General features: G+C 40.4%; 2 protein-coding genes across 3 annotated transcripts; one reads left to right on the top strand and one right to left on the bottom strand.

Moving 5' to 3' along the window:
• Window positions 1-393: 393 nt before the first annotated feature.
• Window positions 394-2700, bottom strand: LOC121760214 (GA-binding protein subunit beta-2-like). Its single transcript, XM_042155860.1, has 6 exons — window positions 2546-2700; window positions 1952-2039; window positions 1731-1795; window positions 907-975; window positions 766-815; window positions 394-666 (listed from the first exon to the last, which is right to left on the bottom strand). Exons 1-6 carry the CDS (start codon window positions 2618-2620, stop codon window positions 555-557), a joined length of 459 nt encoding a protein of 152 aa, XP_042011794.1. The 5' UTR covers window positions 2621-2700; the 3' UTR covers window positions 394-554.
• Window positions 2701-2808: 108 nt separating this feature from the next.
• On the top strand, window positions 2809-16337 carry LOC121762691 (phosphomannomutase). Of its 2 annotated transcripts, none has more exons than XM_042158653.1 (12): window positions 2809-2956; window positions 3082-3171; window positions 13955-13999; window positions 14116-14182; window positions 14301-14377; window positions 14669-14704; window positions 15049-15104; window positions 15182-15281; window positions 15398-15493; window positions 15564-15653; window positions 15763-15814; window positions 15994-16337. In XM_042158653.1, exons 2-12 carry the CDS (start codon window positions 3103-3105, stop codon window positions 16044-16046), a joined length of 741 nt encoding a protein of 246 aa, XP_042014587.1. In that variant the 5' UTR covers window positions 2809-2956; window positions 3082-3102; the 3' UTR covers window positions 16047-16337. The 2 variants fall into 2 exon arrangements, with proteins under 2 accessions (XP_042014587.1, XP_042014586.1); XM_042158652.1 differs by having other exon boundaries at window positions 15561-15653.
• The last annotated feature ends 161 nt before the right edge of the window (window positions 16338-16498 follow it).

Here is a 16498-nt window from a genome sequence, read left to right as displayed (position 1 = left end):
CCTTAGTGGACACCCTAATAGATGTTACACTTTCCTTTTTAGTTTGTCCCATAAAAATATTACATTTCTTTTTTTTAGAAAAAAATCTCTCTCACGTTAATATAAATATACTATTTTCTCTCTTAACCTCTCTCAACCTGATATACAAAACAACATCTACTAAGGTCCCTTGTCATTCACCAAGTCTGTCATCTATTATGGAACGGAGGGAGTATTTGAACCATTGTCCAATGATGATAAAAATAAAAAATAATGTGGCTAGCAAATTAATTGTACGTTAATCTCAAATTTGAACTATTACAGCTTTTATATTATTTATTAAATAATTTTTTTAACCATGATCTTTAATATAAAAAGCGTACTGTATATTTAGTTGATCATGAATCAAGCTACTTAATATCAGAAAAAAATACTCCATGTAATTGTAGCCATAATATAGATTTCAGTATTTCACGTCTTTGTCATATAATTGCAGCCATACTAGGATCTAAAATTGCCATCAGACTCAGGAAGGGAGAATTTTGAGCTTGGTATCATTTTTTTCTTTAAACGAACTAAGAAACTTGTGTTCTTGCAAGATCAACCTGAGCTGCTACTTCATTGATTGCATCGATCACGTCCAATTTTCCCCTACTGAGCGCCTCATCAATCGGACTTTTCTCGTGGCTGATGATAACCCAACATCACAAGCGATTTAGCTCGGCTAGGAAATTAAGAAAGACAAATCCAAATATTGGTGAAAATAGTCAGAATACATAAACAAACCTGTTCAGTGGCGAGATTTCAGCTCCGGAGAGAATCAGACGTTTCACAACCTGCAGAAAACCGAATCATACATATAAACTCGAATAAATGGATATTACTTGCTCACCTCATGTTGTAAGTTTGTAACTAGGTTAATAATACCTCAATGTGGCCATTCAGACTTGCCCAATGAAGAGGGGTGTTCTTCTCCACGTTACAAGCATTAACATCCTGTTCCACAAGAAAAGGAAATAAGAATTTCTGTCACGACGAAAAAAGAGCATTCATGATTGACGATAAAAAGTAACCAATAAATGAATATGAGGGGATGGATCATGGATGTAGTAGTTGTTCTCTTCCTCGAATTAAAATGTAAACAATAAAACACCATTTAATTTCTCTATCTCAAAGAAAAGGCAACCAAAATTATGAAAGACGAAAAACACCATGTAGTTTTATGCCAATTTAACCAAACCATGGAGAAAATCATAAACTTACAGCATTGATCACGACGAATAGGAGTTTTGCACCAACTTACTCACAAGACAGAAAAAAAATACTAAGAAAGGGAAAACACAAACGCACACAAGATTAGCACCGTTCTCATTGCCATCTACTACCACTTTCCAAGTTATGATACATAGCTTTAGGAAACTCCTGGCAGTAACAGTTCCAAGATAAATGTTGTCATCAAGAACCTTCCTCTATACTAAGCAGCTAGATTATACACTTCAAATAAAACTGATAAAGCCAGCCTAGAATGTTAGTATGTCCAAGGGTATATATATTTTCTTATACAAAGCTTTACACGAAGCCAGTCTATAATGTTACATCACTCAGAAATATCTCATCATACTTATTCAGCCCAAAAGTAGGAACAGATAAAATTATCACTACTTCTCAGCAGACAATAAATCAATGACAAAAACAAAGTAAAATAATCCATTGAAATTCTCGGAATCAAATGTGAAACCGGCAGTCCTCACCACTCCATTGCGGACAAGATAATCAACAATGTCAAGATGCCCATTTGCTGAAGCCATATGTAATGCTGCAGCATTGCAGGAGCAAACAAAATCAGATGACAAAGAGAAAAGGCGAAATCCTAAATATAAAGAGAACAATCACCGTAGTTTTAAAACTATCGAACGTAAACCGTATCATTAATCAACGAAAGAAAGTAGCTAGAGAATGTCACAGTAATAACCTGTACGGCCTTCTGAATCCTTCGAATCCAGAGAAACACCGGCAGATGCTATGCTCATGAGATCGTCCATATCATCATACCTAGCAGCCTGTTCATGAAATCTAGGAGAGTCAAACATCCAAAAATATAAACACAACAGAATCACAATTTTTTACTCCACATGACTGACAGATATAATCAACAGCTCAAAATTGTACTTAGGATCAATATTACTAGCTGACAGTAACTAGTAAGATACTTTCAATATCTGAAACCTACACCAATAAGAAATTCGAAAAATACTCAACTAAATCTGAGAAAACCTAGCAAAGCAATAACAAACAAAGTAACATACAGATACAGAGAGCAGTTTGCAAAAAAAATTGGGCAAATTCTGCATATCATCAAACTATAAGAACTAATGCACTATAAAGCGTGTTGCATAGATATCAAGCTATCACAGCCTGAAAGAGTAGAAAAATTCCGATGAAACTCAATAAACTACAATATTTGGTAACTGTTTTTGCTAAAATCCTTCCCGAATATTTAATTAACAACACAACAGAAAGCAAAAAATAAAAGAAAGTAATTGATCGGATGAGGTGGAGTAAGTACCTCAAGCAAAGCGTCGACGGTCTCCGCCGTCGCATCTTGTGGCGGCTGCTTCGCTGATTTCACCGGCGCTCCCATTCTCAGTTTGTGTTAGTGCGAATGAAAAGCTTCGGCCCTTACAAAATAGTGTTGGATTCAGCCCGACCCGCAACATGTGATATGGGTCATGAAGTTTATTAAAAACAAATAGTACTAATAAATAAATAAAATAAACACGCAAGGTTGAGGGCATTATCGGCATTACACACCGACGATATAGGATCTTCATTCCACTGGACTGGTTGTCGTTAAACTATAAAAACGATTGCCACTTCCAACAGCAACTGCCTTCCACCCCATTTCAGATCTGCTCTTTTCTCTGGAATTCCCTCTCCTTTGGACTCAGATCTCACTGCTTGTTGCTTCACTCAACAGGTGATCTAATTTGATATTTTTAATCTTAACAGTTTTTAAGTACATTTTCAGTTCTGGTGTGTGTGTGGTGATATTTAATGTGATCAAGTTTCGGAAGTTGAAAGCATCGTGAATTCGGAATGCAGGAGGAAAATTTTAAATTGATTATGGCTGTAAGAAGACCTGGCGTAATTGCTCTTTTTGATGTCGATGGCACGCTCACTGCTCCCAGGAAGGTTTGTAAATTGATTTGTTTTTCTTATTTGTTCTGCTTTTCGATTTCTAAATTCTGTAATCTCTACGGGATTTGACTTTATGGTTTAAAATGTTGGTCCTATTTGCACAGCTAAGTTGATATAATTTGCGATTTGTGTTGAACATGTGGAACTCCTTTGCTCGAGCTGAAACTTTAGGGATGACTGATGAGGATTTGAAACTAATAGTGTGTGTTGAAATTTAGACGGAGATAGCACCGGAGATTAAGATCTTGCGCGTAATTGAGGGAGTATTGAATCTTGAAGTGGAATTTTATTGATTGCAAAATGAATTACTGAAGAGAACAAAACTCAGCTTCAGCTTTTAAACTACCGTTACAACAACTAACGGCTACTAACAAATTTCTAATCCTACTGCTAGGATTTAATCTTCTTCATCTCACAAATCGGACGGCTGCCGAGTCTTCTTCTTAGTTGAGCTGACCGCAGCTGCTTTTCCTTCTAATTCCTTCATCAATTGCAACTAAGCAATTAACTACTCACAAATCTCCACCTTCATTGCTTAGCTGAAATTGTTGTTGCCTTTGCATACCAACCAACTTCAAGCAAAGCTCAAATTTCTTCCTTGCCAACGGCTTTGTCAGCATATCTGCAGGGTTCTCTGCAGTATCAACTTTGAACAGCCTGACCCTTCCTTTCTCCACCTCTTCCCTCACAAAATGTAGCCGCACGTCTATGTGTTTGCTACGTTCATGAAACACTTGGTGCTTCGCCAAACTCAGTGCACCATTATTGTCACATCCTATGGGAATGGCCTGCTGCTCCACCCCAAAGTCTGCAGCCATTCCTCTTAACCAAAAACTCTCTTTAACAGCCGATGTGAGGGCAATATACTCGGCCTCAGTTGTAGACAATGCCACCACATCTTGCAAAGCCGATTTCCAACTTATAGCTGCACCATACATGGTAAATATATATCCAGACTGAGATCTTCTTGTATCAACATTTCCTGCAAAGTCACTGTCGCAAAATCCCATCAGCACATCAGCTTCAGCTTCAACATTAGCCTTAAACAAAATCCCAACATCTCCAGCTCCCTTGAGATATCTGAGTATCCATCTCAGAGCCAGCCAATGCTCCTTTCCATGATTGCTCATGAACCTGCTTGTGCAGCTGATTGCTTAGGCCACATCTGGTCTGGTCCCAATCATTGCATACATCACACTTCCTACAATGTTTGCATACGGAATGGCTTGCATTTCCAGCCTTTCCTCTTCAGTCTTTGGTGCTTGTTCCATTGACAGCCTGAAGTGCTGAGCCAATGGAGTACTTGTTGCCTTGGTATCTTCCATCCTGAATCTTTTGATGATTCTGGAGACATAGTCAACCTGATTCAGCCACAACTCTCCTTTTTCCCTATTTCTGACTATGTTCATACCCAAGATCCGCTTAGCTCCACCTAAGTCTTTCACGTCAAATGCAGACCCCAGATCATCTTTCACCTGCTGCACCTCTTGCTGAGAGGCTCCTGCCACTAACATATCGTCCACGTATAGCAATAGATAAGCAACAACAACACCTTTCCTCTTCTTTATGTACACGCACTCATCATACTTGGACCTCACAAATCCATTCTTGAGTACATGGTCATCAAATTTTTTATGCCATTGCCTACTAGCTTGCTTGAGGCCATATATGCTCTTTTTGAGTAAACACACCTTATCCTCCATCCCTGGCTTGATGAACCCCTCAGGCTGAGACATGTAAATGGTTTCCTCCAAGTCTCCATGCAAGAATGCTGTTCTTACATCCAATAGCTCGAGTTCCCTGTTCATTCTTGCCACCACAGCCAAGAGAATTCTAATTGATGTGTGTTTGACTACGGGTGAGAACACCTCATTGTAGTCCACCCCATATTCCTGTGTGAATCCTCTTGCTACCAACCTAGCCTTGAACCTTATCTGTTCATTATCAGCAGACTCAATTTTTTTCTTGAAAAGCCATTTGCAGCCGACTAACTTCCTGCCCTCCACTTGATCTACTAGGATCCAAGTCCCATTTTTTATGAGGGAATCAATCTCCTCAATCATAGCCTTCAACCATCTGTCCCTTTCCTTGCAATTCATGGCCTCTTTGTCAGAACCAGGTTATGCAAAGTCAATTTCTTCTGCCACACAGAGCAAAGTACAACATTTCTGAATCTCCATATCTGCTGGGTGGCCTCAGATTTTGCCTTCTTGTTCTGTCTCTTGTGAGTTGATAATTCCTCAGATCAGTTTCTCCAGCCACAGCTACTGGAGTGTCATTATCAGAGCCCTCAGATTCTGAGGAATCAATCATTCCCCCAACCTCAACACCAACTCGTGACTCAGAACTTTCTGCACTTTCAGATGGCTTAGCTGATTCTTTAAAGGGCAGTTCAGTTTCAGTGAACACAACATCTCTGCTCACAATTACCTTCTGCATCCCAGGCTCCAAGCACCAGAGTCTATACCCTTTTACTCCAGATTGATAGCCCAACATCACACATCTTAGAGCTCTTGCATCTAATTTGGTCTTCTTCATATAAGCATAAGCTTTGCACCCAAAAATCTTGAGTTGTGCATAGTCTCCATAACTTCCATACCATCTCAAGTCCGGAGTGTCACTATTAATGCTAGAGGAGGGGCATTTATTCAGCAATTTGACAGTAGTGGACACAGCCTCTGCCCAAAACCTTTTCTCCATACCAGAAGTGAACAACATACACCTCACCCTTTCCATAATGGTTCTATTAGCCCTTTCTGCAACTCCATTCTGTTGGGGATTCAAGGGGACAGTTCTGTGTCTCTTAATGCCCCTAGACTGACAAAAGCTCTCAAACTCTTTAGATAGGAACTCCAAGCCATTGTCAGTCCTTAAGCACTTGACTACACAGCCTTTCTCTTTCTCCACAGTTAGACACCATTCCCTAAACTTGGAGAAAGCCTCTGACTTCTCCTTTAGTATGTAAACCCACATCTTTCTAGAGTAGTCATCTATCAATGTCATGTAATATCTTCCCCCTCCAACAGATAACACAGGAGAAGGCCCCCACAAATCACTATGCACATAATCAAGTGGGGCAGTTGAGGTGTGTTTACCTTTCTGATATGGAAGCTTCTTGGCTTTGCCTAGGATGCATTCTTCACATGGCTTACTGGATCTCTCTTCAGATCCTTGAATCACATCCCGCTTTATCAGTTCTTTTATGCTCCCATCAGCTGGATGCCCAAGTCTCAAATGCCATAGCTCCACAGAATCTGACTTGGCTGTATTTGCCTGAGCAGCCACTCTGATAGCAGACCCACATAGGTAGTACAAACTGCCATTCCTTTTGCCTTTAAACACCAAACTTCCATTTCTCCTGACCTCCATTACCCCATCAACAGAGCCAAAAGAGCAGCCCTTCTTTTCAAGAGACCCCAATGAAATCAGATTACGTTTCACTTCAGGTATGTACCTGACATCACTCAAGATCATAGTGGAGTTATCCTCAAGTGTGAATCGAACACTCCCAATTCCTTTAACCTGACACACTTGATTGTTGCCCAACACCACAGTCCCTTGTGCCCCAGCTATCTCCTCAAATAACTCAACACTAGGATACATGTGAAAACTACATCCGAAATCAAGAATCCATGATCCTACTCCCGGCCATTCCATCATATTCATGGCATGAGTGGTTTCTTGCTCCTCAACACAGTCAGAGTTGGGCTTGGGGTTGTCACCTTCTTGGGCTTGCTTCCGCTTCCAAGCGAAGCAATCTTTCTTGAGATGCCCCGGCTTCTTGCACCAATGGCAAGAGCGCGTCTCTTTCTGGCCACTCCCACTGAATTTGTGGGCTTCCTTCTCCTTCTTAAACCCCTTTTTTCCCTTGAACTTCTTGATATTCAAGCTCTCGGGGACAACTTCACTTCCTTGGTCCCCATTTCTCTGCAACTCCTTTGATCTGAGGGCCGACTGAACCTGCAACAGAGTCACAGTCCCCTCCCTTCCAAACAGAATCGCATCCCGCATCTGATCATATGCTTTAGGCAGGGCATTCAACAGGAGTATGGCCTTATCCTCTTCCCCAATGGTGACGTCGATGTTCTCAAGATCATCGATTGCCTTTCCGAAATCTTCCAATTGCTCCAAAATATTCTTCTCTTCACTAAATCGATATGAATACAATCGCTGCTTCATGAAGAGTCGATTAGCAAGCGATTTAGTCATATACAATTCCTCGCACTTCTCAAGAATTCCGATCGCCGTAGTCTCTTTTGAAACTTCTCGCAAGACCTTGTCTCTGAGAGATAACACTACCACGCTATGCGCTTTAGCAAGAACCTCCGCTCGCTTATGTTTTGCTTTCTCATCGAGAATCAGCTTCGGATCATCTTTGGTGAGCGCATCCGCCAACCCTTGTTGGATTAGCAACGCCTTGATCTTCATCCTCCACAAACCGAAATCATTTTTTCCGGTAAATTTTTCTGCTTCGAATCGCGAAGCCATTGAAATCGATGTTAGGGCTCAATCGATTCACCACTGGAGCTCTCCTTCTTAACGCCTCTCCACCGTTCCCACAGACGGCGCCACTTGTTGGAAATCGAGATCGGAGCAAAAACGAAATGGAACAACAAGAACACGAGGACATACGTGGTTCGGCGTAAGCCTACGTCCACGGGAGAATAACGAATCGATTTACTTCAATCACGATCAAGAACTACAATCATACAACAAGATCACACACTCAAGAACAAGCTACTCTCTCTTCGCATATGAACTCATATCACACCGAAGACTATACAAGCTAATTCCTCACAAAGATATGGTTTGCTTCACCACAATCCTCCCCTCAAACCAAGACCACCAGACCAAGACTTGTGGTGACCTGGTGACCTGTAACATGGGGCACAGACGGCGCCACTTGTTGAAATTTAGACGGAGATAGCACCGGAGATTAAGATCTTGCGCGTAATTGAGAGAGTATTGAATCTTGAAGTGGAATTTTATTGATTGCAAAATGAATTACTGAAGAGAACAAAACTCAGCTTCAGCTTTTAAACTACCGTTACAACAACTAACGGCTATGTTGGGAGCGTGCGTCTCACAACATGGAATAAATCAAGTTAGTTAAAACCGTTGGTGCGTGAGAGTGCTGGGTGAAGTCATTTGCATAGGATCGCAGCTCTTGTGAGTCTGTTATGATGTGAGATATATAAACCGAAGCACAATAACTGCATGATACATAGAGAAAAACACATTCACTTCTTCAACCATATTGCGAGAGAGAAAGAGAAGAGATCCTCAGCCAAGAAAGAGTTAGAGGGACGTCGATCTTGAGAGTATTGGCGTATGAAGCTCGTGCTCGCGGAGTTGATTGGTTAGTTGATTGAGCTACTGAGTTTTAGCTTGTTTGCAGTGTGTTTACATTGCGTAAGGTGTTTGTGTAGTTTCTAGCTTGATATACATCTGTGACTCTCGTTCTTCATCATCAATATAAAGTCATACTCGAGTTCTCCCGTGGATGTAGATCAGTTGATCGAACCACGTTATATCGCTGTGTTTCGTTGTGTCGTTGATTCTATATTTGGTGATTGCGTTGTGCTTCGTTTTCTTGACCGATTATATTACAAATTGGCGCCGTCTGTGGGAATCCGATTGAAGTATATAACGATGGCCACGGCAAGGTTTGATTTCGAGAAGTTCAATGGGAAAAATGACTTTGGATTATGGAAGGTGAAGATGAAGGCTATGCTAATTCAGCAAGGGCTTTGGGAGGCGATGAAGTTCAAGGCTCCAGAAAAAGATGCCGATGAAGATGATAAAGATCAAGCCAAGAAACTCGATCAAATGGAGAGAGCTCACAGTGCCATCATGCTGAGCTTGGGAGATCGAGTACTGAGGGAGGTATGCAAGGAGAAGACCCCCTCTGATGTCTGGACCAAACTGGAATCAATTTACATGACCAAGTCCCTTGCTAACCGTTTGTTCTTGAAGCAAAGGCTTTATTCCATCAAGTTTCTTGAAGGAAAGGGTGTTATGGATCAGCTTGATGAGTTTGTAAAGGCGGTGGATGATCTTGAATCAGTAGATGGTGATTTGAAGGATGAAGACAAGGCAATAATGCTCTTGAATGCCCTCCCTAAAAGTTTTGATCAGATGAAAGATGCAATACTGTATGGAAGGGACTCTTCGCTCACCTATGAGGAGGTCCTCACGGGATTGAAGGCAAAGGAGTTCCAGAAATGTTCTTCATCGAGGCCACTTGATCAGGCTGGTGAGGCTATGGTGGCCAAGTTTGCGGATAAGAAGGGTCCCAAGAAAAGCTGGAAGAAAAAGGGAAAGAAAGATAGCAAGAATGAGAAAGACTCAAGATCTTGTTATTATTGCAATAAGCCGGGACACCTAAAGAAAAATTGTTTTTCTTGGAAAAGGAAGAAGGAAGAAGAAGGTAGAGGGCAGAATATTGCAGATATTGCTCAAGATGTGGAAACTGCTCATGCACTCAATGTGGCTGAAGCAGATATCAGTGAGCAATGGATTATGGATAGCGCATGCAGTTTCCATATGTGTCCTAAACGTGATTGGTTTCAAAATTTGGAACAATCAAGCGGCTCTGTACTCTTGGGAAACAATCAGATGTGCAGAATAAAGGGGATTGGTGATGTGAGGCTCCGAATGAGAGATGGATCTGCAAAGATTCTAACAGAGGTCAGATACATTCCAGACATTAAAAGAAACCTGATCTCACTTGGAGCACTTGAAGCTAAAGGTTTCTCATTCCATTCATCTGCTGGAGAATTGAAAGTCATGAAAGGATCAGAGTTGATAATGATAGCAAGAAGAGTCAATAGCTTATACTATCTTCAAGCTGAGGTGATGGTGAATGAGATTCACACAACAAGAAAGGTGGATCCTGATATATGGCACCTCAGATTGGGACATGTGTCTATAGATGGAGTTAACCAACTCATCAAGACTGGAGTGATAAGTGCAGATAAGAAAATGGCATCCAGAGAATGTGAAGTGTGTGTGCTGGGGAAGAGTAAGAAGATGACATTTCCAACTGGAAAACGCACTTCTACATCAGCACTAGATTATGCACACAGTGATGTGTGGGGGCCTTCTCAAGTTACATCAGTAGGAGGGTGCAGATATTTCTTGTCAGTGGTTGATGACTATTCAAGAAAGATATGGCTATACACCATGAAAGAGAAGTCAGAGGCTTTTGCAAAATTCAAGGATTGGTGCTTGGAAGTAGAGGTTGAAAAGGGATCACCATTGAAGTGTTTGAGGACAGACAATGGATTGGAATTCATCTCACATCAATTCGAAGATTTCTGCAAGAGTAAAGGAATGAGAAGACATAGAACTGTTCCCAACAATCCTCAGCAAAATGGTGTGGCTGAAAGAGCCAATAGGACTATCCTTGAGAGAGTGAGATGTATGTTAATCTCCTCTGGGATGCCACCAAGGTTCTGGGGCGAAGCTGCATCCACAGCTGTCTCTCTGATTAAGTGTCCAAGTTCAGCAATAGATGGGGACACTCCTGATTATAGGTGGTATGGACATCATGGAAACTATGCTATGTTGAAGCCTTTTGGATGTAGGGCATACTCTCATGTCAAGCAAGGGAAATTACAGCCTAGGGCCCTCAAATGTGTACTGCTTGGGTATCAGAAAGGTGTAAAGGGCTACAGATTGTGGTCTATGGAGGCTGGAAATCAGAAAGTGATAATTAGTAGGGATGTTGTCTTCAGGGAGTTGGAGATGCCTTACAAGGATCAGACCGAGAAAGTGACTGATCAGAGGCCAAATGGACAGACTGAGGTGGAGTTTCTGCATGAAGATGAAACTCACAAGTCTGATCAAGGGTCAGATTCTTCAGACAATGAAGATCAGTCTCATGATGTCACTAATGATGAGAATGAAGACTTGAATGAAGGTGGAGCTTCAGATGATAACAACCTTCATGATTATTTGCTGCCAGAGATAGAGAACGAAGAGTGAATATCAAGAGACCAGCAAGATATAGTAACTCGAGTTTGGAGTACTATGCTTTCTGTGCAGCAGAGGCAGTGGAGTCTGTTGAACCAGACACTTATAAAGAGGCCGTGAAGTCCAGAGATAAAGACAAGTGGATTAAGGCCATGAATGAAGAGATTGAGTCCCTGCTGAAAAGCAAAACATGGATCCTAGTTACAAGAAAGAAGCTACAAAAACTGATAGGATGCAAGTGGATTTTCAAAAGAAAGATAGAGGCTTCTGATGGGGATAAAATCAGATATAAGGCCAGGTTGGTGGCTAAAGGGTACAACCAAAGAGAAGGGGTGGACTACAATGAGATTTTTAGTCCTGTAGTAAAGCACAGCTCGATCAGAATGTTAATGGCTTTAGTAGCAAGGCATGACTGGGAATTGCATCAATTAGATGTCAAAACGGCATTCTTGCATGGAGAGCTTGAGGAAAGTATCTTCATGATGCAACCAGAGGGGTTCATTAAGCCAGGAGATGAAGATAAGGTTTGTCTACTTAAGAGAAGTATATATGGACTGAAACAGTCAAGTAGGCAATGGAATCTTCAGTTTGATCAACATATGAAGCAGATTGGATTTCAAAGTTCCAAGTATGACAGCTGTGTGTACATGAAGAAAAGGAATGGAAAGACAGTAGCTTTCTTGCTCTTGTATGTGGATGATATGTTAGTCACTGGTTCAGATATCAATGAGATTCAAAAGGTGAAGGATGACCTCAAAAACAGATTTGAAGTGAAAGATTTGGGAGAGGCAAAGAGGATCTTGGGTATTGATATCATAAGGGACAGAAGGAGAAGAATATTGTGGCTAAATCAACAACACTACATAGAGAAATTGATAAGCAAGTATCAAATGAGTGAGTCAAGGACCGTGTCAACTCCTCTGGGACAGCAGTTTCAGCTATGTGCAGAACAAGGTCCTAAATCTCAGGATGAGCAGAAACAAATGGAGCACATTCCATATGCAAGCATTATTGGAAGTGTGATGTATGTGATGATTTGCACCAGGCCAGACTTGGCTCATGCAGTGAGCATCACAAGCAGGTACATGAGTAACCCGGGGATGGCTCACTGGAAGGCTCTTAAATGGATGCTTAGGTACTTGAGAGGAAGCTCTGATTATGGGATTGTATACAAGGGATTTGGAGATCAAACAAAGGATATTGTTGAGGGGTTTTCTGACTCTGACTATGCTTCGAATAAGGACAACAGAAAGTCACAAACCGGATATATCTTTACCATGTTTGGATCTGCTGTGTCTTGGAAATCCAATTTGCAGTCTGTAGTGGCTTTGTCAACCACGGAGGCTGAGTATATAGCTCTCACTGATGCAGTGAAGGAAAGCTTTTGGATCAAGGGAATGCTGAAGGACTTGGGAGAAGATCAGAAAAAGGTTACAGCAGCAGTGCAATCTCACTGTCCAAACACCAGACTTTCCATGATAGAAGCAAGCACATCGACATGCGGTTGCATTTTATTCGGGATGAAGTGAAGAATGGTGTGATAGAGATCAAGAAGATAGGAACTGATCATAATCCTGCAGATGCACTGACTAAGGTAATTCCAGCTTCAAAATTTGCTTATTGTTTGGAGTTGGTGAATATTCTGAAGAGATAGAGTGTGTGGAGGTTTTGGAGGACTAGGACAGTAGAGGTTGATGTTGGAGACGAGGTGGAGATTTGTTGGGAGCGTGCGCCTCACAACATGGAATAAATCAAGTTAGTTAAAACCGTTGGTGCATGAGAGTGCTGGGTGAAGTCATTTGCATAGGATCGCAGCTCTTGTGAGTCTGTTATGATGTGAGATATATAAACCGAAGCACAATAACTGCATGATACATAGAGAAAAACACATTCACTTCTTCAACCATATTGCGAGAGAGAAAGAGAAGAGATCCTCAGCCAAGAAAGAGTTAGAGGGACGTCGATCTTGAGAGTATTGGCGTATGAAGCTCGTGCTCGCGGAGTTGATTGGTTAGTTGATTGAGCTACTGAGTTTTAGCTTGTTTGCAGTGTGTTTACATTGCGTAAGGTGTTTGTGTAGTTTCTAGCTTGATATACATCTGTGACTCTCGTTCTTCATCATCAATATAAAGTCATACTCGAGTTCTCCCGTGGATGTAGATCAGTTGATCGAACCACGTTATATCGCTGTGTTTCGTTGTGTCGTTGATTCTATATTTGGTGATTGCGTTGTGCTTCGTTTTCTTGACCGATTATATTACAGGCTACTAACAAATTTCTAATCCTACGGCTAGGATTTAATCTTCTTCATCTCACAAATCGGACGGCTGCCGAGTCTTCTTCTTAGTTGAGCTGACCGCAGCTGCTTTTCCTTCTAATTCCTTCATCAATTGCAACTAAGCAATTAACTACTCACAGTGTGGATAGTGGTCCATCACGAATTTTGCGAATGCCTGGTTTCCTTGAACTAGTTAAAGCTTATGAGTAGTTCTGTAGTTGCACTATCTCTACTTGTAGTAGAACTTTCATAAATTAATGATTTGTAATTTAGTAACCCTTATAATGTACTTTTATGATCCCTGTTAACTTTGAAAGAGTAAATTACTGCATGATGAAATATCTCTTTTCGTCATTGGACTATTAGTGAATAGTCTTTATTGAGATATTAGTTGATAGAAATAAGTTAAATAATATTACTATCTCTTATTGGGGTCTTACAGTTTGCATCTATTCACTCTTGTTCAGTTACATGTTATTATGTTGAGTTGATTTAGCGTTTTTGCAACTTTTTTTGCTGCAGGAGGCTACTCCTGAGATGTTAGAGTTCATGAGGAACCTTAGAAAGGTACTTCATTTTTTTTTTATTTTCAGGCGGCATAAAATTCCATTGTTAGAGTAAAACATATCCAGTAGAGGAAAACATAACAATGTTATTCAAACTTTGTACTTATCTCTTCACAGGTTGTAACTATTGGCGTTGTTGGAGGTTCTGATTTTGTTAAGATAGCAGAGCAGCTTGGAAAAACAGGTCACATACTCTTAATCTCTAAATCTTTCACTTAGATCCTGATCCCAAATCGCAGATCATCTTCGCGTGATTTTACTTCATCTTAATTGTAGAGATATGATTTCTTCATTCTATGCAGTTACTGATGACTATGATTACATGTTTGCTGAGAATGGCCTTGTTGCTTACAAGGATGGGAAGTTAATTGGAACACAGGTATTGTCTAAGACTCAAAACATATCATCTCTGTTGAAAGAGGGTGGCAGAAACGTTCTTCATCTTACTTCCTGCAAAAACAAACTAGTTGGAATACATGTGTCCTTTTTTTTGATCAAACTGCAGGTCATAATGGAAAATTAAACCATTAGAAACACTTAAATGCTTAATAAGTTTGCTAGCCTCTTGAGATATTGGCGTGCTCCTACTTTCTTGAAGATTATTGAAGCATCTCGAACTTTTTTCATGTTGCTAGCTTCTCATTTTCATGACCTCATATATGCCATGCAGAGCTTGAAGACCTTTCTTGGAGAAGAAAAGCTCAAGGTTAGAATCTGCCACCTTGTTTATGAAGTTATTCATATCGAATACGGAATACTACAATTATTAGGCATGTTTCACCTTCTTGAAGGGTGTTGCAGTGAATGTTTGACCTCTCAGATGCAGACATGTCTTTTGGAAAGGAATAGAATCTACAATAGAGTTAAAAACCGTTAACTGTTTTTTTTTTTTTTACTTTGCACCATGACCTTGTTCTGTGAATGCATGCCATCAGATTTGATGATAGATATGGCAATTTTTCACCTTCTGGCTCTCTGGATGCTGGCTACTAATTTAACAAAACAATTTCTTATTGAAAATCATTTGATGGGTTGTTAATAATATTGCAGGAACTGATTAACTTTTCTCTCCACTACATCGCTGACTTGGACATCCCCATTAAAAGGTGAATAAACCTAAAACTGTCATTTGGAACCTGGTCATATCTTATTGGAATCTCAGATACATATTCTTTCATTATAGGGGAACATTTATTGAATTCCGAAATGGGATGCTTAATGTCTCCCCCATTGGAAGAAATTGCAGTCAGGAAGAGCGAGATGAGTTTGAAAAGTATGATAAGGTAGTCGAAGGACCATATCTTTATCATAATTGAGACTTGAGAGACATTTGAATTCTGTCATTAGAACTTGTCTTCTCATTTACTCTTTACTGAACTGAGTTCATAAATGTAATCAGGTTCACAACATTCGCCCCAAAATGGTGTCAGTACTCCGTGAGAAGTTTGCACAGTATAACCTAACCTTCTCCATCGGTGGACAAATCAGTTTTGATGTAAGAAATTGTCTGTGTTCACTAAGTTACCATTTGACTAGTTTGTACCTGAGCAAAATGTTTCCAGCAGGTCTTCCCCCAGGGTTGGGATAAAACATATTGCTTGAAATACCTGGAAGAGTTTCAAGAAGTTCACTTCTTCGGAGACAAGACCTACAAGGTTGTCTAGCCTTTATACAGCAGAAACTAATCTGTTTTTTTCCCTTACTCCTAACTATAATCTAACATGTTATTGTGTCTGCTTTCCCTTTGCCTTTGTATTTGACTAGGGAGGAAATGACTATGAGATATATGAGTCAGAGAGGACCAATGGCCACACTGGTGAGAGCATTTTTTCCATTTCCCAGTGTCTTCGTTCAATCAAGAAATTCACTGCCAGGCTTATGAAAATCTAAATTGTTTTGAACTAAACAAGAAATTCAACCATGATTTATTAGCACCTTTTCTGCAAATTGTTTTTGAACTAAACAAGAAATTGTGTTTTCCTTACTTGATGTCAGTTACTAGCCCTGAGGACACAGTAAGTCAGTGTACGAAACTCTTCCTGAGCTAGCAAGATGGATGGCCTCTGATTTTTCCAACATCTCAAAGTTCTGCTGTGAGCTGTTTGTGATACTTAGACCTCAGGAAAAATCCAGAATTTGAAGGTCTACCATCTGAGAGTACAGATTCTTCCTTTAACAGACATTTAAAATGATGGGACTGAATCCATTCTTGTAATATATATAGAAAGGTTGTTGTTATTTCGTACGTATTTAATACATTGTGTTTTCAAGACATTGCACACTTTGTTGTATGAGTGACAGATTATGCCCCCTGATTTATCGAATGTTCAAGTTGCTTAGTTCCCATAGGTTATGAGTGACAGACCTTATAAAATGATGAAAGATGATTGAAATCTGGTTACCTCTGTTAGCTCGGAAAGGAGGCGGGACCTAAACTCATTGATCGTAGCTGCCATCTCTGAGTCACGAAATTTTGCCTGCATAAATTAAGCATAGTCAT

The sequence above is a fragment of the Salvia splendens genome, chromosome 13 (genome assembly GCF_004379255.2).
Source record: "Salvia splendens isolate huo1 chromosome 13, SspV2, whole genome shotgun sequence".
NCBI lineage: Eukaryota > Viridiplantae > Streptophyta > Magnoliopsida > Lamiales > Lamiaceae > Salvia > Salvia splendens.
Note: the sequence above shows the minus strand (reverse complement) of the source record. Positions and strands in the feature narration are given on the sequence as shown.